This window comes from Trichosurus vulpecula, chromosome 3 (assembly GCF_011100635.1).
Source record: "Trichosurus vulpecula isolate mTriVul1 chromosome 3, mTriVul1.pri, whole genome shotgun sequence".
NCBI classification, from domain to species: domain Eukaryota; kingdom Metazoa; phylum Chordata; class Mammalia; order Diprotodontia; family Phalangeridae; genus Trichosurus; species Trichosurus vulpecula.
Genome location: NC_050575.1, coordinates 161,236,889 through 161,259,149, shown reverse-complemented (window position 1 = coordinate 161,259,149; position 22,261 = coordinate 161,236,889). Strand labels below are relative to the sequence as shown.

The 22,261-nt window shown below is 45.7% G+C and overlaps 1 protein-coding gene across 5 annotated transcripts; it reads left to right on the top strand.

Annotated features, from left to right (window-relative positions):
* Nucleotides 1–2,850: 2,850 nt before the first annotated feature.
* Nucleotides 2,851–21,422, top strand: ST6GALNAC6 (ST6 N-acetylgalactosaminide alpha-2,6-sialyltransferase 6). Of its 5 annotated transcripts, none has more exons than XM_036752058.1 (6): nucleotides 2,851–3,078; nucleotides 6,848–6,931; nucleotides 9,891–10,070; nucleotides 15,859–16,265; nucleotides 18,403–18,510; nucleotides 19,213–21,422. In XM_036752058.1, exons 2-6 carry the CDS (start codon nucleotides 6,917–6,919, stop codon nucleotides 19,400–19,402), a joined length of 900 nt encoding a protein of 299 aa, XP_036607953.1. In that variant the 5' UTR covers nucleotides 2,851–3,078; nucleotides 6,848–6,916; the 3' UTR covers nucleotides 19,403–21,422. The 5 variants fall into 5 exon arrangements, with proteins under 5 accessions (XP_036607953.1, XP_036607954.1, XP_036607951.1 ...); XM_036752059.1 differs by having other exon boundaries at nucleotides 2,855–3,056; XM_036752056.1 differs by having other exon boundaries at nucleotides 2,924–3,042; nucleotides 9,870–10,070.
* The last annotated feature ends 839 nt before the right edge of the window (nucleotides 21,423–22,261 follow it).

The following is a 22,261-nucleotide window of genomic DNA, read 5'->3' as shown; positions in this document are numbered from 1 at the left end:
CAGAGACCTGCCCTCAAGTAAGTTACAATCTAGTGTTGGAGATGGAAGAAGAATGGACAGAAGTAGATAAAATGCAAGTGAAACCATGATAAAGTTAAAGTAGGGGACACTTGATACATTTTTTTTTGTTTGCTGTATCGTTGGTGGGAGGATAGGTAAGGATGGGAAATGCCGAAGATGATTTTAAATCATAGAGGAGTCAGAAGAGGAACAGGAAGGGTGAGGTGTCCTGTATTTTCTTTATGGGTGTTCCTGCCTTCAGGAAGCTCCATAACTGAACTAGGCCTAAGACCATCCAGGTAAGCAGCAGTCCTTCTGCTTGCCTAACACCTGAGCTCCAGAGCTCCTAATCCCAAAGACAAATAAGGATGTTATTTAAATACTGTCTTCAAATTCCATTACTTAAGAGCCTGCCAATTCTCTGGCAAAGGTATCCCTGCTCTTGCTGGCATCATAGATGGTCCAGACTGTCAGAGCCAGAAGGGACCTTAGACATCATTTAGTTCATTCTCTTTGTCATACAGATGGGAAACTGAGGCTCCAAGAGGGATATAGATTTGGCCAGTGACACCCAATGGGTTAGTGGCATGGCTGGTACTCTTTTCACCATATATGTCACTCAGCTTCAACTTCCTCGAAGTGAGAGAGGAATCGGGTCCCAGTAGAGAAGGAACCTGGAGCACAGGACAGGTGAGCCAGGGAAGAGAAGGCTTCTAATAGCGGGGAGGAGGGTGGCAGAGGCTTCCCAGGAGAATGGGGAGCTCATACTTGGTTCAGTGTGACCTGGGCAAACCCAAACTTCCCCACCCTAAGGAGGTACTTTTCACCATCCTTATTTTCCTTCATCAGCTTTCATTTTAGCCTTTTGTCTGTAGGCAGAGCTAGAGCAATCCAGCAGCTGTGTGGAGGAGATGGTCTGCTCTTGTTCCCTTAGCCCTGTTGAACCGAGTCCCTCTTCTTTGGCAATATTCCTCCTGCCCCAGGTCCTTCCCTCCCTCCTCAGCTCTCAGCAAAGGGCCTTTTATTATTTTGTTTGTGGAAAAGATGAGTCAGGAATCCTATAGGCTGCCACATCTGGCCTCTATGACATCTCTTACAACTGTTTCCTTCTGTCCCCTTCCATGGGCATCATTTAATTCAAGTCCTTTATCATTTCTCATCTGGACAGCTGAAGTAGCCTCTTAGTTGGTCTCCATTTCTCCATTCTCTGCTCTCCCTAATCCATCCTTCACCTAGCCTACAGATTTACTCCTAAACCACAAGCCTGAAAAAGTTCTCCTCCTCCTTACTGAATAAACTCCAGTGGCTCCCAGCTACCTGTAGGATCAAAAACAAACTCTTCTTTCCTCTTATTTCAATCCCTTGTTTCCTTCAGGGCTTAACTTGAGCCAAGGTAGCAAGACCACCTAATACATGAAGCCTTTTCTGATCTTCCCAGTATGCTAGCACCTCCCCCGCCAACTATCTTGTATCTATTTTCTGTATTCCTATAGTACATGATATCTCCCCAATAAAAACCAGGGCCTGGTACAGTATGGTACCTGGTACATGGTAGGTGCTTAATAAATGCTTGTCAATTGGTTGAGAGTTGGGTTGTAGTATTGGTTTTCTAGCTAACTACCCATGTGGCTCTGTGTAAGACCCATTTCTTTTCTGGTGCTTTGTTTTCCCATCTGTAAAATGGTGGTGGGGGAGGGGGGGGCGGTGTGTGTGTGCAGGAAGTTGTGTGAATGGACTTGGTGTCTCAGGTTCCTTAAAGCTCCAACATTCTATATTCTAAGGCACCTCCCAGTTCTGACATAGGCCTGAAGTCCCTTCCAGGTCTGAAATTCTATCGATTTAATTTGGTTCCACTTGTGGTTACTGTATATCTAAAAGTTGTAGTGCAGAGATTTTCTCCGCCACATTCCCTTCCCCCTCCCCCTTTGCCTTTATCTCTCCTCCTATCTATTTCATTTTTTAATGTATTATCTTTCCCCATTAGAATGTAAGCTCCTTGAGGGCAGAGGCAGTCTTTCTTTTTGACTCATATTTGTAGTTCCAGAGCTTCGCACAGTGCCTGGCACATAGCAAGGGCTTAATGAATACTTCTTGACCTGACTGTAATACTAACAGATGGTTTATTGCTAATATTGCATTATATGGCTTTAGAGTTTACAAAGGGTGTTATCATCTCCTTTCAGCCTTAATAAAAGAACCCTGTGAGATGAGTACTACAGATATTATGATCTCTGATTCACAGATGAGGAAACTGAGACACCAAGAGATCAAGTAATTTGTCCACCTACTTAGAGAGCTAGGAAGTGTCAGAGAGGATATTTGAACTCTTGTCTTTGAATGTGACTCCAAGTCTAGCACGCCAGATACCCCACCAAGGTGCCTCTCCTGCTATGACCATGACAGTTTATCCTGTAAGCAATAGGGAGCCACCAGAGGCTCTTCAATCTGGAAGTCTTTGGGCATCAGGAGTATTAGTCTGGCAGGAGAGATTGGAGGGAGAGAAATTTGAGGCAGGGAGAAAAGTTGAGGGAAAAAAGACAGAAAAAAATAGTCCAGGAGAAAGTGGATGAGTACCTGGACAGAATTGGTGGAGTGCAGGGTACACATGTGGCCTTTCTTTGTATCCCCTAGCGCTTAGCACGAAACCTGGCACACAGTAGGAGCTTAATAAATGCTTGCTGACTTGATTTTGACACTTATCTGTAGGCCTGGGATGTTTGAGGGCGGGGAACTAAGGCACACAGTACTCCCTTAGAAGGATTCTGAAGAATCATGCCTAAATGAGGAGGCAGTTCTGGGGCGAGGGCGGAGCCACCCCCCTCGGGTTCTGTGCTCCTCCTTCCCTGAGCTGGCTGGTCAGGGGGAGCCTGGGCGGCGCTAGGACCTCGCGCTGCTCGGGCTCGGGCTCCGGCTCCGGGCTCCGGCTCCGGCTCCGGCTCCGGTTCCTGCTCCGGCTCCGGTTCCTGCTCCGGCTGCAGCGGGGCCTGGGCCAGTAGCGGCTCCGGGGCTGCGGAGGCGCTGGGGGCCCAACTGCAGCGCCATGTGAGCGGGACCGGGTACGGGTGCTCCCCGGGGGAGGTGAGCTAGGGGTCTGGGGCAGAAGATGCACGGGGAGGGGAACGGCCTGGGAGAGAAGATGCGCTGAGTTGGGAGGTGGGGAGGGGGCGGGGGGGAAGCTGGTCCAGGAGCTCGGTAAATGGGACCCCTTTGCCCTGATCTCCCTCCAACTCTGCCTCGCCCTCATTTGCGCTTAGGAATCCCCAGGTGCTGGGCGCCGTAGGCAGCCTCCACCCCAGCTTGACAGCTGCTAGGACTGGGTGGTGGACCCTGCCTCCCCTTACGAGTGGAGAAGGGGGTGGGGGGAGAGGACACGGCCCCTTATGGGAGGAAGAAGGCAAGCAGAGTGGGGCGATTCCGGGGCTCAGGGGGGATGAAGGGCTGGTTGGGAGCTTGTCCCCCTCCCCCTTCCTTTCCTCTTTTCTATATAGTCTGCCCATCCTGGTTCACGCTAAGCCGCTTTAGCTAATCCCCAGCCCCGGGGGTGTGGGGGCTGATCCTCAGAGTCTCTGCTTGCTCCGCTGGGTTCCTGGGCCGTGATCTTTGCCCCCACGTTGGGGTTCTGACGTTTCTCCACTCTGGATGGGCCCTCAGGCTGTCCAAAAACTTGCTGGCAGCGGGTAATCCCTGGGAGGAGCTATGGGGGTAGTGAGGGGGGGCCCTCTAACGAGAGTAGAGGGAGCGTGCCCTGGGGCCAGAGTGCTGGGGGGGTGGGGGAGTTGGGAGGGTGTGTGAGCAGTGACAGCCCAGAATGCACTGCTCTAGGGCCCCCCTTCCTTCTGCTCACCTCACCCCCGACTCTTACAGGGGCCACTGAGAATGAGAGTTCCTGGCGCAGAGTCGGGGCTCCCAGTGGCCCATGCCTGGAAGAGTGGAGTCTCTTGACTCAGATGCTACTTTCATGGCGGGGGTGGTTTTGGTGGCTCTCCATCCCCCGTTCTCCTCCCAAATCCTATCCTTCTCAAATTCTACCCCCCCTCCTCCCCATCCAGCTGCCTCTTGTCTCCTGCCTTTCCTTGATGTATTTTTTTTCCTGAGCCCTCCCACTCGGGGACCTCGTGCTCCTCCACTTTTGGGGGGCGGGGAAGAGAGGAGAGAATAGGAGGGGGTGTCGGGGGAGCTGGAGCTTGGGTCTGTTATGGGATGGAATGTTCTGAGTCGACATTCCCAGCCTCCCACACACCTAAGGCACAGAGGGAGAGGAGGAGGGGAGAGAAGATGGGAAGGGTAGACTCTGCTAGTGGAGTGGGGGCTGGGGCCACTTAACTATCCTAGGGTCTGACACAGGCAGACTTATCAGTTCTCCTCGGATCTCTTGGTTTTCCTGTCTTATGCTCTGTTTTACTTCTCCCTAATCTGGAGCCTTGCCCTACCTGCTTGTCAGCACAAGGGGGACCCTTGATAAGTCCGAGGGTGGGGCCGGGAGGATTGAGGGGCTGTGCTGGTGTACCTAGGGGAGCTGCCTTGGCCAGTAAACCCTGGAGAGAGAGGCTTGGAAGAGAGCACTCCTTCCACCGGAGAAATGCGTGGGAACCATGAGAAGTCCAGCCTTTCTCCCACCCCCACATGGGAGGGTGAGGGGGCCTACCTTCCAGGCATGGTACATGTGATCTGCTTTCAGGTGGCAGGGGAGTGCTGAGATAGCTGTCACCTGACCTAGGTTTTAGTTCCAGTTCTGACGCTAACCTACTACAATTAGGCATTATTAATACCTTAATTGCATAGGATCATAACAGCTTGACCACATACAGCCCAATTCAGCAAACACTATTAGGCATTCAGCGACTACCTGAAAGATTCTAAACAGATGACTTCGTTTCTGTGGGCTTCTATGTCAAACGATCTGGTTGGATTATTAGGCTGTCTCAGATCCCTTCTGAATCTGACATTGTGTTTCGAGGGCCCTTCTAGCTCTAATGCATTAAGAGCTTAACCAGCTCTAATTTTCTGAGTCCTGAATTGCTTTATCCTTTCTCCAGGTATTCTGTTCCATTAAACTCAACATGTGCTGAGTATTCTTTGCTCTTTCTCGGATGGACCTGGTATTCCTCTCCCTTAAGCCTACCTCCCCTTCCCTCAATTTCTAATTCAATTTCCCTGCGTAATCCCCTGGTGGTTTGGTTGTTGCTTGGATAAGCAGATACTCTGAGGTAGGCAGTGCATCCCTTGTTATGTTTGAGTGGAAACCCAGTGATCTGCTCTGGGGTTCTAGCCCTGGCTCTTATGCTTACTCACTGGATGACTTAGAGAAGACACTTCTCACCTCTGGGCCCTCCATTCCCTCATCCACTAAAAGAGGAGGTTGATTTCGAAGGTCTTTTCCAGCTCAGACATTCTCTGATTCTATGTGGACATTGGCAACAATGAGTACTTGTCAAACCTTAAGGGCCAATCCTAGAAAGATGGGTGGAGTCCTGTTGGAGGTGGGCATGAGGGTTTGGCCAGAAAGAACCTGGCCAACCAAGAGAGGTGGATAGGATGATTGTTGGGGAATTCGTCTGGAAAATGTACCTGTAAGAAGATCCTCAGGCTCTGATTTAGGCTTATTAAGTATGTACTTTATTAAGCATGGAAATGAAGAAGGAAGGAAGGGAGAAGGGAGTGACCAAAGAAGAAGATGCATCAGTGAGAGACATTTCAGGGCATGGAGAAAGAATGGCATATGATCAGAATATGGGTTTGTCCTGACTAGTATAACTGGTTTTCTCTCCCTTCTGTTTCCTCCTGGGGTCCCCAGTGATGGAATCCTAATAAAGCTGCCCCCAGCCCCAATATTCTAACCTCCTTATAGGCCCCACTGAACAGCAGGCCCACTGCCCCTACCTAGCCCCACTCCCCCCCACACACTCAATATCCTAACTTCTTTGTGTATGCCTCACTGTTCACTAGAACAGGTGTGTCCATGAACTCATATTTCTCACAGAACAGCAGGTGTGTCCATGTGATGGGATCCCAGTCACTGCCCCTAGCTAGTCACTGCCCCCAGACCCATTCCTCATATTTGAATAGGTGTGCTCTTGTACCCAACCACAATCACATCATCCATTTAGCCCAAAACAGGACCACAATACCTATCTATCTTGACCAGACAGGACCACAATAGCTAGCCAATTGGAGGGAAGCATGACCAGAATGTTGGACCACCAAACCATAGAAGGGACCCTTCTTCCTTCATTATCCAATCCCTTAACAAACTCTTCCTGCCTTTTTAATATTTATCATATTCCTATATTCTATGTAAATTTTGATTGTGTAATCAGCATATTTACCCTATAAAAATCCATCTTGCTTTCTCTGAAGCTGCTGGGTCCTCTTAGAACTTAGCCCCTTTCATGAGAGCGTCAATCTCAATAAATGCCTATACTTGGATTAGAGGTGGTCTGACTCTGAATTCTTTGAGACTGTTCCACCATAACACATCATGAAACCCCAACAGTTTTTGGAGTGGGCAGAGACTAAACCGCAGCACCCAGGGTCTACCAGCCTTAAACTCGGGCCATTCCTTTTGCTAGGGGGTCAGGGACACAACTCTTGGTCAGAGAAAAGGAAAAAGTATAGAGGCTGGAGAAGCAAAAGCAATGTCCAAAGTTAGGTCAAGACCATGATATGAATTGCTCCTGAATGGATGTGTAAAGTTGACTGATTTTTCGTCATGTGGCCAGTCAGTGGAAATCCTAGCTCTCTCAGTGGTTACTTACTGTATTTTAAGGCCGTGTCCACTCTGCCTGGGGCAGCCCCTGGTGAACCCTGGTTATCTGGAGGAGTTGAACCCTTTCCTGTTGGCTTGCAGGTGTGACCCTTTTTCCCCCTCCCCCGGGTGACCGGAAGGCTGCTTCCACCCCAAGATTGCTGGAGAGACATGAATAAAAATAAGGTAAGTGCCTCATCCTATTTTCCTCCCTGCCCAGGGAATCTTGCTGGGCTCTTGATCTGCTCTGTACCAGGACTTCCTGAATTCAAGCCTGTCCCTGGGGAGGCCTGCAGCCTGGGGCTCTCTTCTCTGTTCAACAACAGTACTTCACATACCATGTTTGGATGCTCAAGGGGCTTGCTGCTGGGGGGGGGCACCTCAATTCCTCTGGACCTCAGATTTCTCAGCTATAAAATAGAGATAAGAATTCCTACCTTGCCTAATTTATAGGATTTTGGGGAGGTTCAAATTAGGAAATGGGTGTAAAAGTGCACTAAAAAGTTGGTGAGATGCCTAGAATGAACTCTTACTGGGTTTGGGGGCCATTATTAGGTATACCGAGGAAGGGAAAGATCTGGCCCATGCCATCAGAGAAGTGCCACCCACTATATGAATAAGATTGTTGTTTAGTCCTGTGTGACTCTTCATGACCCCATTTGGGGTTTTCTCAGCAAAGATACTAGAGTGGTTTGTCATTTCCATCTCCAGTTCATTTTATAGATGAGGAAAGTGAGGCAAACAGGGTTAAGCGACATGCCCAAGGTCACACAGCTAGTAAGTGTCTGAGGCTGGATTTGAACTCAGGTCATCCTGACTCCCAGGCCTGGTGCCCTATCCCACTTTGCAACCTAGCTTAATAATATATGAATAAGATGCAACTGACTAAAAGCAAGATCCAAATAAAGTGATGATCAGTGCCATCTAAATGGTGCCTGCGTTAGCTAAACCTGCGGGTGCTGAGGAGCCTATGTAAGAATGACGTGGGAGTTACGAAGTCTCTTGGTCACCCTTGAGTTCTCGATACACTCCAGGCAGCTCTGGCCACTGTGTAGCCTTACTGTGCTTGGAGTTAGGACTTTGGGGGCCAGGTTCCGATTTCTGTTGTGCCCTAAGCTTTACAAAGCACTTTCATCCCAACAGTCCTATGAAGCAGTGGTGTCAAATTCAAATAGAAAGGGATTCCTGAAAACCACAAATTCGCATTATCTAAATTGTCTTTTTAATTTATTTTGTTAAACATTTCCCAATCCCATTTATATCAGTTTGGCTATAAACTTGAGCATTGCTGGCATGGAGAGTTCGGCACCTCTGCTGTGAGTTAAGTAACATGAGATTCCATTTTACAGACGAGGAACAGAGGTCCAGAGAGGTTAAGAGATTTGCCTCATCCCATAGCTAAAATCTCAAGTTCAAAGAAGAATTTGAACTCAGATCATCTGTCTTGACTCCTTCCTTTGGGCCACATTTGTCTGAGGACAAATCCAGGCATTGGAACCTTGGACGTATTCCTGAGTCAGCCTGTGATTTAAACCTATTATTCCCCTCTCATTTCCATTCTCTGGCCACCACCCTAATCTAGGATGCATTACCTGGATTCATTTAGCAGATTTCCAACTGATCTCCCCAGTGCCATTTTCTCCCCCAGGTTCATCTGTTTTAAACATCATGTTTCTTCTATGTCATTCCCTTACTCAAATGCCTTCTGTGACTTACATGTACCTATAGACTAAAGCAAACGTTTTTCTGTCTGATATTCAAGTCTCTCCGCTGTTTAGTTCTACCTTACTAATCCAGCCTTATTTCCTTCTCCTGCCGCACTTGAACCCTCTGCTCCAGCCAGACTAGTCCTTCACTGGTGCCCTGAATGCACCATTCCATGCCTTTCTTCATGCCATCACCTCCACCTGAAATGCCCTCTTTCCTCTCGGTCTGTCCAAATCCTCTTCATCCTTCAAGAGACAGCTAAAGGCCCTGTTTGTCCATTCTACACCTAGCCCGGGGTGATTTCTCCTTCCCCTCATCTAAGGGCCTTAGATTCCTCCTACAAGTATAAATTGTCCTCATGTTCATCTCCCAATGGGCCTTCTTCCTTTTGCTATTGTTTACAATGTAGTCTGAGACAGGGCTGGCTCAGAGTGGGTGCTCAGCCAATATGGCTGGCATTTGATGGAGAGGTACGTGATGTGCCACAGGTGAGTAATCATTAGGTATTTGAGATGCAGTCAAGTGTAGCAGGAAGGATGTCTTCAGAGGACCTGGCACACCAGCTTTTGCCTTGAGGTCCTTCCTTCTACAATCAATCAACAAAAATTAAGTGCCTACTATGTTCCAGGCTTTGTGCTAAGCTCTGGAGTTACAAAGAAAGGTATGACCTCTGCCTTCAGGAGTACACATTCTAAAGGGGAGGGGGGGTGGGCAACATGCAAACAACTATGTACACACGAGATCCATACCATGTAAATAAGGCTGAATCTTAGAGGGAAGGCAATAGCAGTGGGGGAGGGGGTAGAGAACTAGGAAAAAAATACCCTTGTAGAGGGTGAGATTTGAGCAGAGCCTTGAAGGAAGCCAGGAGAGGGAAGTGAGGCCCGAGAGCATTCTTGACATGGAGGACAGTCAATGAAAAGACAGAGTTGGGAGGTGGAGTGTCTGGTTGCAGGAATGGGTAGAAGGTCGTTGGCAGCTTCAGGACCCACTGGAATGTGCTTCAGCCATCTCCTTGACTGCAGTGGGGCGTAGCGGGGTAAAGGAGATGGAGAGGTAAGTGCTATGGCAAAAGTGATCAAATTGATATCTCATTCCCTCAGTCCTAAAAATGACAATGTCAATCATCTGTCTTACTCAGGCTGCCATTTCCCGATATATTTTGTCTTCCCCCTTAGAATGTAAGCACCTTGAGGGTAGCCATTGTCTTTGTTTTTGTATTTGTATCCCCACTGCTCAGTGCACTGCCTGGTAAGTGCTTTTTCGTTCACTCCATTTATTCGTTCATCATTCATTTCATGTGCCTGGACTGTCTCCGTGACTAAGAGGTATGACTTAGCTGGTTTTCCCTACTGTGGCCCAAGAGCTGGAGAGGGTGTGACTTTGGTTTCTTAGCCTCTGACTCCTTTCCATCTAGGCTTCTCCCCTTCTCCTGCAGGGCCAACGATCAGTGGTGCTAGGGGCCCTGTTTGCGCTCATCACCCTCCTCATCCTCTACAGCTCCAACAGCGTCAACGACGTCTTTCCCTATAGTTCTCTTCGAGGCCGCTTCCACCGGACACCCAACCTGAAGAAGTGGGCCATCGCTGACAGCTATGTCCCAGTCCTTGGCAACAAGGTAGGAAGAGAGAGGGCTGGCCAGTGCAGAGCTTTGGGGAATGTCGTCGCTCTCTGGGAGTTACTTCTGCTGAGAACTGTGGTCGGGTGAGACCCTGGCACAAGTGCCTTTAGGAGGTCCAGTTATTATGAGATCATGGACCTAGAACTGGAAGAAACCCCAAAGAACATCTAGTTTAACCCTACATTTTACAGAGAAGGGAACCAAAGCCCAGATAGGGTAAGTGACTTGCCCAAGGTGTTCACATAGGTAGTTAGTAGCAGAGGCAGGATTTGAATCCATGTCCTCTTTTTTCAAAGTTAGTTTTCTTATTGTATCACATGCTTCTGCTTATGGGGAGGCCTTTCCCAGAGATTATCCTCACATCCATTCACCCAGGAAGGAGGGGGAATGGGAGCATTGGTACATTCCTTCAGAAAAGTTCCCTTGGATTAAAAAAAAAATTGATGCTAATTTTATATTTCTGTCGCTTCTCAATGACTCCTCTCTCCTCCCCTTCTCACACCAATATTATCCCTGCCATGTAACAAAGAATAATAGAGAAAACCAATCAACACATTGGCTGTTGTCTGAAAATGTGCCTCATTATGTACCTGAAGTCTGTCACCTCTCTGCTGAGAGGCAGGTGACACTCTTTAATGTCAGTCTTCTGAAGTCACATCTGGTCCCCTTTTGATCATAGATCTGAAGTCTTTGAAGACTTGAAAATTATTGTGGGTGTAGTGTAAATTGTTCTGGTTCTCCCTTGGCTTTCTAAGATAGCCGGGGATGAGGATGTAGGCGTGGGGTTAGGACAACAGGAAACGTGTCATGCCCAATTGGGGGCCCAATCATTTGTGTCCATTTTCCTCATTTGATAGTAAGTTCTAATAGGGGTCACAGGGCTCTGACCTCATCTGAGTTCTGTGTAATATCTTTTGGTTGGGTGGGTGGGTGTTTGTTAGAGTCAAGTTTCAGTGTCTCTGACTGTGGCCGATCAGGCTAATACGAGCTCAGAATGTTCTACCACAGGTAGGGCACAAGTAGTCCATGTGAACATTTGGCGTGGATTCTCTAATTCTGTACCTTTTATCAACCATTTGAAAGAGGAGCTTAATGCCAAATTTGTAGATGACAACCAACTATTTAATCAATAAGCATTTATTAAGCATCTATGATGTTCTAGGCACTGTGCTAAACACTGAGGAGATGAAGTACAAACAGTCCCTGTCCTCAAGGAGCTTACTTTTTTTCCTAATGAATAAGCATTTACTTTTTCTCTCTTTCTCTTAACCTCTCCCAATTGGGGATTTTCTTGGCAAAGATACTGGAGTGGTTTGCCATTTCCTTCTCCAGCTCATTTTACAGATGAGGAAACTGAGGCAAATCAAATTAAGTAACTTGCCCAGGGTCATACAGCTACTAAGTGTCTGGGGCCAGATTTGAATTTGGGTCTTCCTTACTCCAGACCTGGTGCTCTCTCCACTTCTCCACCTAGCGGCCCTAATCTCCCCTGCCCCACTGAAAACAAAACAAAAACAAAAGCCAAACCCTTATAATAAATATGCAAAACAAAATCCCACATTGATCATGTCCAAAAAATGTATATCTCAATCTGCACTTTGAGTCCATCGCCTGTCTATTAAGAGGTAAGTAGCATTTTCCCTCATCAGTCCTCTGGAGTCATGGCTTGTCCTTGAGTTCATTAGAATTCTTAAGTCTTTCAAAGTTGTTTGTCTTTACAGTGTTGTCGATATTATATAAATCATTCTGGTTCTGTTCATTTCATTCTGTATCAGTTCATACAAATCTTCACAGGTTTCTCTGCCATCTTCCCTTTCAGCATTTTTCACAGCACAATATTGCTGCAGCATTCATATACCATTATTTGTTTAGCTATTCCCTAGTTGATGGGCACCCCTTAGTTTCTAGTTTTTTATCACTAAAAAAAGAGTTGTTATAAATATGTTTGTACATATAGGTCTTTTTCCTCTTTCTCTGATCTTTTTGGGGGTATAAACCTTGTAATGGCAGAAGCCATTTAATGACTTTTGGGGAATATTAATATTTTTTCCAGAATGCCTAGAACAATATGGTGCCCCATTTGAATCATTAGGAAGTGAATTATGATTCTGCTTGCCTTTTTTTTAAAAAAAATTTTACTTTATTCTGAACTTAAGAAATAAAGCAAACATTTGCATAACAAAGTGGGACTGAAAAAAGAAGATTGCCCCTGAAGTTGCAGATCCATTATATACAACTTACTATTCCTTTGAAATATACAAGTTATCCTGTGACTTCCTTTTTTTCCCCTTTCCCCTCTATTCTAAACTTTGAGATGGCTACCATTAGACACACATCTTGTGTGTGTGTATGTGTGGATACACACATATACAATATATATATGTACATGTACATACATATACATGTGTATATATATATGTATGTGTGTGTGTGTGTGTGTGTGTGTTCTTTTTCTGGATTCAGACAGCATCTTCCTTCATAGGACCTTTGTGGTTAATTTGAGTATTTATGATAGTCAGAATGACTTGGTTGCTCAAAATTGTTCTTAAAACAATATTGCTGTTATGGTATACAATGTTTTCTTGGTTCTGCTCATTTCACTCTTCATTATTTTGTGGAGGCCTTTCCATGTTTTTCTAAAATCATTGAGCTCATAATTTCTTATAGCAGAGTAATATTCCATCATGAACACATACCACCATTTGTTTAGTAATTCTCCGATGGATGGGCATTCCCTCAATTTCCAGTTCTTTGCCAGCACAAAGAGAGCCACTATAAATATTTCAGCACATGCAGATTCTTTTCCATTTTCCCTAATTGTTTTGGGAAACAAACCTAATATTGGTATTGCTGGGTCAAAAGATATAGGCGGATTAATTACTTTTTGGGCATAATTCCCAATTTCTCTCAAAAGTAGTTGGATCAGCTCACAGATCCACCAACAATGAATTAAGGTCCCAATTTTTCCACATCCCTTCCAACATTTGTCATTTCCCCCTTCTATTGTTTTAGCCAATCTGATATCTCAAGGTTGTTTTAATTTACATTTCTCTAGTCAATAATGATTTAGAGGATTTTTTCATATGATTATAAATTATTTTGATTTCTTCATTGGAAAACTGCCTGTTCATATCCTTTGATCATTTAGCAATTGGAGAATGACTCACATTCTTATAAATTTGACAAAGTTCTTTATATAATTGACATGTAAGACCTTTATCTGAGGAGCTATCTATAAAATGTCCTTTCTTAGTTTTCTACTTTCCTTCTGATCTTGGCTACATTTGTTTTATTTGCACAAAACCTTTTTTTATTTTTTTAAAAATTATTTGTTTATTTTTAGTTTTCAACATTCACTTTTATAAGATTTTGAGTTCTAAAATTCTCCCCCCCTTCTCCCTCCCCAAGATGGCATACAATCTGATATAGGCTATACATGTACAATCATATTAAACATATTTCTACATTAGTCATGTTGTGAAAGAAGAAATAGAACAAAAGGGAAAAACCATGAGAAAGAAAAAAAAAGTGAAAATAGGATGCTCGATCTGCATTTAGACTCCATAGCTCTTTCTCTGCATGTGGATAACATTTTCCATCATAAGTCTTTTGGAACTGTTTTGGATCATTGTGTTACTGAGAACAGCTAAGTATATTATAGTTAATCATTGCACAGTGTTGCTGTTACTGTGTACAGTGTTCTCCTGGTTCTGCTCACTTCACTCAGCATCAGTTCATACAAGTCTTTCTAGATTTTTCTGAAATTTGCCTGGTCAACATTTCTCATGGAGCAATAATGTGCCATTACATTCATATACCTCAACTTGTTCAGCCATTCCCCAATTAATGGGCATGTCCTCAATTTCCCATTCTTTGCCACCACAAAAAGAGTTGCTATAAATATTTTTGTGCATGTGGGTCATTTTTCCTTTTTTGTGATCTTTTTTGGCATATAGACCTAGCAGTGGTATTGCTGGATCAAAGAGATACACAGTTTACAAACCCTTTTTAATTTAATGTAATCAAAATTATCCACTTTACATATCACAACACTTTTTACCTCTTGTTTTTTGTTTTTTATAAGTTAATTTACTTTTAGTTTTCAACATTCACTTCCATAAGTTTTAAATTTTCTTCCGCTCCCTCCCCTCCTCCGTCCCCAAGATGGCATACAATCTGATATAGGCTTTACATATACATTCCTATTAAACATATTTTCACATTAGTCATGTTGTATTGAAGAATTCGAATGAATGGGAGGAACCATGAGAAAGAAAAAAACAAAACAAAAAAAGAAAATAGTCTGCTTCGCTCTGCATTCAGACTCCATAGTTCTTTCTCTGGATGTGGATGACATTTTCCATCATGAGTCTTTTGGAATTATTTTAGGTCCTTGCATTACTGAGAAGGGCTGAATCTATCGAAATCAGTCATCACACGCTGTGGCTGTTACTGTGTACGATGTTCTCTTGGTTCTGCTCACTTCATTTCTATCTCTTGTTTGTTCATAAATTGTTCACCTGTTCATAAATCTGATAGGTAATATGTTCCATGTTCTTCAAATTTTCTTGTAATATCTCACTTTATATCTAGGTCATGTATCCATTTTGACCTTAATCTTGGTAAATGGTGTAAGGTATTGGTCTATGCCCAATTTCTGCCAGACTGCTTTCCAACCTTCCCAACAATTTTAACCAGATAATGCATTCTTATCCCCAAAACTTAAGTCTTTACGTCTTTCAGACACTGGGTTACCACATTCACTTACTGCTGTAGAATGATTCCACTCTTCTAAGTTACCTATTTCTAAGATACCAATTCACACAGGAACATACATTCTACTAGGGGAGGCAACCTGTATATAGAGGGATACAATACATTAGGCAACAGAATCAAGATTCAAAAAGATCTATCTAACATGATAAAACTTAATTGGAACAAATGTGAAATGTTGCATTCATATTAAGAAAAATCAATTGCACAGATACAGGATGGAAGAGATCTGGATTAACAATTGTTCAGTTATTTCCGTTGTGTCCAACTCTCTGTGACCCCATTTGGGGTTTTCTTGGCAAAGATGCTGGAATGCTTTGCCATTTCCTTCTCTAGCTCGTTTTGCGGATGAAGAAACTGAGGCAAACAGGGTTAATTGACTTGCCCAGGGTCACACAGCTAGTAAATGTCTGAGGCCGGATTTGAACGTGGGTTTTCCAGACACCCTGCCAGGCTCTCTGTGCACTATAGTACCAGGCTGCCCCAAATCAACAATAGTTCATGTTAAAAAGACTTAGGGATTTTACTGGACTGCAAGTCAGATGTAAGCCAACAGTTGACATGCCTACCAAACATGGTGGTGTAACTTTAGGCTACCTTAACTGAAGGAGAGCATCTAAAATGCAGAAGCTGAGAGGTCCACTATGCTTTGCCCTGGTCAGCAGTGAGTAAGAGAAGGCTGCCATGACCCTAGGTGAGTCACTTAACATCTCTGAGACTCAGGTCCTTCATCTATAAAGTGAAGAGAATAGTAGTGCCTACCTCACAAGATTGTTGGAAAGATCAAGTGAGATAATGTATGTAAAGCGTTTTCAACTTAAAGCACCATTTTCATAGTAATATAGCACTGGCAGGAAACTTACAGTTCAAGGTATCCAACAGCCCCATTTTTCTGATGGGGAAACAGGCCCAGGGATATTGAGTTGCCCACTGAAGGTCATGCAGATAATGAGTAGCAGAGCTGGGACTTGATAGAATATCAAGGATTCTTCTTCTTCTTCTCCCTTGGCAGACACTGACCTCCCACTGTCACCAGTGTGTGATCATCACCAGCTCAAGCCACCTTCTGGGCACAAAGCTGGGACCAGAGATTGAACGAGCAGAGTGTACCATCCGCATGAATGATGCGCCCACCACAGGCTATGAGGTGGACGTGGGGAGCAAGACCACCTTTCGAGTTGTGGCTCACTCCAGCGTGTACCGCGTTCTGCGGCGGCCCCAGGAGTTTGTCAATAAGACACCAGAGACTGTGTTCATCTTCTGGGGACCTCCCAGCAAAATGCAGAAACCCAATGGCAGCATGCTGCGCGTCATCCAGCGCGTGGGTCTGGCCTTCCCCAACATGGCCGCCTACGCCGTCTCACCCACCCGAATGCGCCAGTTTGATGACCTCTTCCGGGGTGAGACAGGCAAGGACAGGTACCTGCTTCCCTGTCTACCCAGGCTTCCTTGGCCCTGGCATTTCCTTTCCCTCACTCCGCAATTCTGCCTATCCTTGACACCCCCCTCCCAGCTCCCAGCATGCATTGCTTTGATTTCTCTTTGCTGGCACAACATCCCTTGGCATAAATAGTACTCTTGTTTTCTGTAGGCAATAATAACTCCAACCAATCAATGAATCAATGAATAAGCATTTATTAAGCATCTGTTATACACCAGTCATTATGCTAGGTACTGGGGCTGCAAAGAAAACGAGAAAACCCCTTGCCCTCAAGGGGCTATGGGCAAGATAGCACTTATACATATAGTATATAAAAAATAAATACAAGCTCATTTTGGAAAGTGGAGGGGTGGGGAGAGGGGGGTGGTGGTGTAGAAGTCAGGGAAATATCCATGTAGAAGGTGTTTGAGATGGGCTTTGAAGGAAACTAGAAACAGGTGAAGAGGGAGTATATCCCAAGCAAGTGCAAGCAGCTTGTGCAAAGATATGAAGAGGAGAGATGGAATGGTATGTGTGTGTGTAAACGAAAAGTCGTATGTAGACTGTATAAAAGGGGGTAATACATAATAAAGCTGGAAAGGTAGGTTGGAGTCACAGTTTGCAGGTTTAAAACTCCAGACAGAGGAGTTTGTATGTAATCCTAGTGGAGTCCATAGAGAGCCACCCCTTTTTTGAGCAGGTGAATGAGATAATCACCCCTAAGCTTTAGAAAACTCATTTTGGCAGCTTTGTGGAGGGTGGATCCAAGAGGGGGAGAGACTGGCTGGAAACTAAGAGTCTAGAGAAGAGATGATAAGGCTGGTGACCATGTGCCTGGAGAGAAGGGGATGGCTAGGAGATGTGGAGGTAGACTGGACAAGACTTGGCACTGACTTGGATAGGGAGGGATGACAGAGAGTGTGGAGTTGAGGATTCTAGTTGCAGCCCAGGGTGGATGGAAGGATGGCAGCGCCCTCGCCCTGGCTGAATCTGGGAGGGTCTGGAAGAAAAGTCACCCCCAACCCAGCGTGTCCATGCCACCCAATGTGCCACAATCCAACATGACTGTTTAAGTACAAAATTCTACTGAGTAATCATGGGGAAAATAGACATTGGATTATATATCCGGAAGGGACCTTAGAGGACATACAAACCAACTCCTCATTTTGCTGATGAAGAAAGGTTTAAATGCTTTGTCCAAGGTCACACAGGTGATATGTAGCAGCAATAGGTTTTGAACTTTGAACCCAGGTCACTTGAATTCAAGATCAGCTGTCCTTCCACTGATCCAATGACACCAAGAAAAAGAAAATATGAAGTTTAAGAGGGTCTTTACAGACTAATCCTCTCTTGGCTATGTTTGCTAGATTAAGGGAGGGCTTGGGGAATCCTTGCACCCCTGAAGAGAGGGAAAACTTAGTATTTAGCAAGTAGAGGAGTTGCCAACCTAATGGATGTGGGAATCCTGTCTTTTAGAGACTAAGAAATCCTAGGATCATCATCACCTTTTGAAAGAACTTTAAGGAGGGCAGCTAGGTGGATAAAGCACCTCCTGGAGTCAGGAAGACCTGAGTTCAAATCCTCAGGCATTTACTAATTCTATGACCCTGGGCAAGTCACTTAACCATAATTGCCCCCAAGAAAAAAATAAGAACCTTAAGACATTTTCTAGTCCAGACCCTTCCTTTTACTGATAAAGCAACTGAGATTCAGAGAGGTTAAATTGACTTGCCTGAGATAACACAGGTAGAAAAAGTCAAGGTTAGAATCTAGGTCCTTGGACATAATTCAACACACTTTCCATTACATTGTACTTCTTTTGGAGAAAGATCTGGGGCTCATCTGGGTAAATCCTGTCTTTCCCACTAAGGCTGTTTTGTTTTTTTCTAAAGATGAGGTCTCATGAGTAATGAGGGAAGGAGATTTCTTCACATTGGCTTCTTTGGATGGTGAGAGTGACTGGCCAGAGGGAAGCTGAGGACCAGGTTTTAGAAGGAAGAATAGGTGGGTGGGTAGATAATGGTAGTTACGACAGACCAATGCATGGCCTTCCTCTCCTTTCCACCTGAATTTATGCTCGACTCCCTTCCCCAAAGCTACCCCTCTGACTCTCTGCTCTCTGGCTCCTGGCCCTAGGGAGAAGTCTCGATCCTGGCTGAGCACAGGCTGGTTCACCATGGTAATTGCCGTGGAGCTGTGTGACCGGGTCCATGTCTATGGGATGGTGCCACCCAACTACTGCACGTAAGGTTTCTGCTCTTCCCTGACCCCTCCCCTCTTCCCATATCCCATCTTGGCTAGAGGTCTATGGGGAGGAACTGAATGTCCCATATCTCCACCTGACCCCATAAATGGGCATATCAGACTGCCTTTGTAGCTTCACCAGGATGGCCCTCACTCAAACCATCAGTCAATTTATCCCAACCCCAAAGCCATTTAACCGTTATCCCCTTACTAGACTAGAAGCTTCCTGAGGACAGGTGCCACATCTCATCCAAACTTTGGGTGTCTCCTAAGCACAATATGAACGTTCAATAAATGTTTGTTGAATGGATGAATCAATAGATGATAGACAGAGAATGTTAAGAGTTGGAAAGGACCTTAGGGGTCATCTAAGTCCAACCCTCTCCTATTTTAAAGAAGAGGAAACATGATGTGCCCAAGAACATGCAACTGGTCCAACATTTTAGTGCTGGCTCCACCATGAATTAGCTGTTTGGTCTTGCCTTGAGACTCAATTTAATCCAGTTGGCTGGGCCAACCAAAGTATCACTGGATTAACTTGGGAGTGGGATGGTGTGTGTGTGTGGGGGCCAATCAGAACCCCAGGGGCATTTTTTATCTTATCATGGCAGGGGCATCCAGGGGAGTATCTCTTTTCTCCAATGAGGGCTTGGACACATGCCATCCTTCAGCAGTGTGCTCTTTTCTTTGTCCCTTCTATAGCCAGCAGCCCCAGCCGCACCGGATGCCCTATCACTACTATGAGCCCAAGGGGCCAGATGAATGCGTCACCTACATCCAGAATGAGCGTAGCCGAAAGGGGAATCACCACCGCTTCATCACTGAGAAGAGGGTTTTCTCCTCCTGGTCTAGGGCCTACAACATTACCTTCTCCCATCCCTCCTGGACATAAGGGTGTCTCCTGGACAATCAGGGCTCGGAGGGTAGGTTTCTGGACAATCAGGGTGTAGGGGGTAGGTTCTGGCCAGTTGGGACTCAGGAGAATTCTGCTGGCCAATCAATTTCTCAACTAATTGATCTTGGAACCTCTTCTAGTCATTTGAGGCCTGGAGGACAGGATCTCCGGGTTATTTGGCATCTCTGAGGGTATCTTTTGGCCAATCAGGGTCTTGGAGGCATATCTTAGCTAAACAGGGTTTGGGCTACATTTCCTAATGAATCAGGGTCTTGGAGTATCCTTCAGCCAACCTGGGCTATGATCCCATTTCGGAATTAATTAGAGGACAAAGACATGACCTTCCCCATGAGGCCTTAGTTCTGATTTCTTTGGCCCTGAAGTGTTTCTCCCTAAAGAGACACCAGAAAGAAAAACCAACAAACGAAAAAAAAACTGGATTTTAGGGGTCCTGGGCTCAGAGACTTGGGGGGTGGGGAGGGCTTGGACCAAGAGCTGAGAAAGGAGGCATATGACATGCCCTTTGCCACAGGCGCAAACCACTTTGAACTGTCTCAGTGCCCCTGACCACTGAAGCCTGGGCCTGCTCTCTCACCAAGTCTTCTAAGTGAAGCAGGACACAGCCTCCCCTTCTCTCCGCTTGCTGGGTTCCTTTTGTCCTAGCCTGATGAGAGGGCTGAGTACAGTCCTTAGCATTTCTGTGGCCCTGTACTTTCCAGTGGCCTTTTCCTTCACTCCATACAACTTGGAAGTGTTTGCTTCTCCCCATCCTCTGGCACTCAAAATGGGAAGAAAAGGAGAGAGAGAAATGATTATATACTATAGAAGATCCCTGGACTGAGACCTGGGGTCCTAGTCTCAACTCTGCTGCTAATTCACTATTGGACCCTGGGCAAGTGACTTTCCCTCTATGGGGTCTCATTTTCTTCCTGTATAAATTGAAGGGTTTGGACTCAATGATCTCTAAGGTCTCTTCCAGTCCAGATGTTTTAGAATTCTATTTCTGACCCAATGCCCTTTACTTTCTCTCTCTTCTTTAGTTCCCATTCTATTTCTGGTTCTGGGCAGGCATGGGTTGGGAACTCTGCTCTATCAGGATAGGCAAAGAACCTCTCCCAGACCCCTACTCCCCTGTCCTTCCAATACCTCTTTCTTCCCAAGGCTGTGATTGGCAGGGAAGGGGCAGGGGGAACATTCCACTCCTGAGGGGGTAAGCATCCAACTGGATTCATCCCTTACTTCCTGCCCCCTTACAGCTGCTAATCTCCTTGAAAATTCAATCAATAGTGCCTCATTTCCTCTTCTCCATTTGTTCCCCCTCCCACCTCCCCAATTTGACGGTGTTTCTGTCTTGCCCCAGTGAGGTCCCTTCCCACCTGCTGAGTGATTTTCCACTAGTTTGGGAAGGAACTTACGGCTGCAGGCTTGACACCCAGATTCCAGAAAAAGGAGATGGGCATTCTAACTGCATTTAGAATTTTGTATGTACATCCCTTGTGTCTGGAGGGGTTAAAAGCCCTACTAACCAAAAAGCCAACTGGCTGCTCAAGTAGCAGAAGAAGGAATGAAGAGAGAAAGAGCACTTGGGTTCCAGGTTCCCTCCCTTCTGACTTGTCACTTTATTGCTGACTCTGTTTTTTCCCTAGGAGAGCAGCCCCAAAGGAGCTGGTGGGGATGGAGTGGGTGTCCCTAGCTACTCAGCATGCCATCTTGTTCCTAAGTGTCAAGATGAAGGACGTGGGATATGTGATAAAGCATTCCTGGATGTGTCTCTTTTGAGGGTGGCTGGGGTGGCCATGTAGAAGAAGGCAGGTTGAGGACAGAGGCTAAGCAAGCATGTGGGGCAGGGAGTGTACATTCTGTTCTTGGGTGTCAGCACGAGCCTTCCTCTCACTACCACCACCACCACCACCACCACCACCACCACCACCACCACTACTACCACTACTCAATTTCCTCAGCCCTGAAAGGTGGTTTTGTAATGGTTTGTACAGGAATAAATATTATTAAGCTCTCACTGTCTTTCTTTCTTGTGTCTGAAACCTCCGTCAAGGCTTTGTCATAGTGGGGTCTCTGCAGTCTCTCTGCCCTCCAGTCCTTGGAATACCAAAACCCCAGGTGAATCTTGGGATGGCGGCCTCAGGCCAAAAAGTGAAACTTTTAGGATTGTAGATTTTCATCTGGAAAGAAAGGACCTTAGAAGCCATGTAGTCAAACCCCTTCTTTTTTACAGATGAGGAAACCGAGGCCCAGAGATGTTTTGTGACTTACCAAAAATCACACAGGCAGTAAGTGTAAGTCAGGGCAGCTAGGGGGCACAGTGGAGAGAGCTCCGGGGCTAGAGTCAGGAAGACTCATCTTCCTGAGTTCAAATCTGGCCTCAGACACTTACTCCTGTAGTTGTGCAACCCCGTGAAAGTCACTTAACCCCGTTTGCCTCAGTTTCTTCATCTGTAAAATGTGCTGGAGAAGGAAATGGCAAACTCGTCCAGTGTCTCTGCCAAGGAAATCCCAAATGGGGTCACGAAGAGTCGGAAATGACCGAACAACCACAGTAAGTGGTAGAGACAGGGTTGGAACCCACATCCTCCATTGTCAAGTCTGTTTCTCTTTCTACCCAAGATCCAAGGACTGTTGCTTAAAAGTGCGATGGCTAGTCAGCTGGACAAAGGGCTTGGGTCCTGACACCTGCGTCTCTCGCCTTCTCTAAGCTGTCTCTGCTCTGCCATTTTATATTTAAGATCCCTTTCACCCCCTGATCGCCTAAATCCCGGAGGTCTCTTCCGGCCCTGATTATTTTGCTCGTGACTTTAGAGTCACAAAAAAGCCTCGCTTCACAGATCACACGGTCAGCAG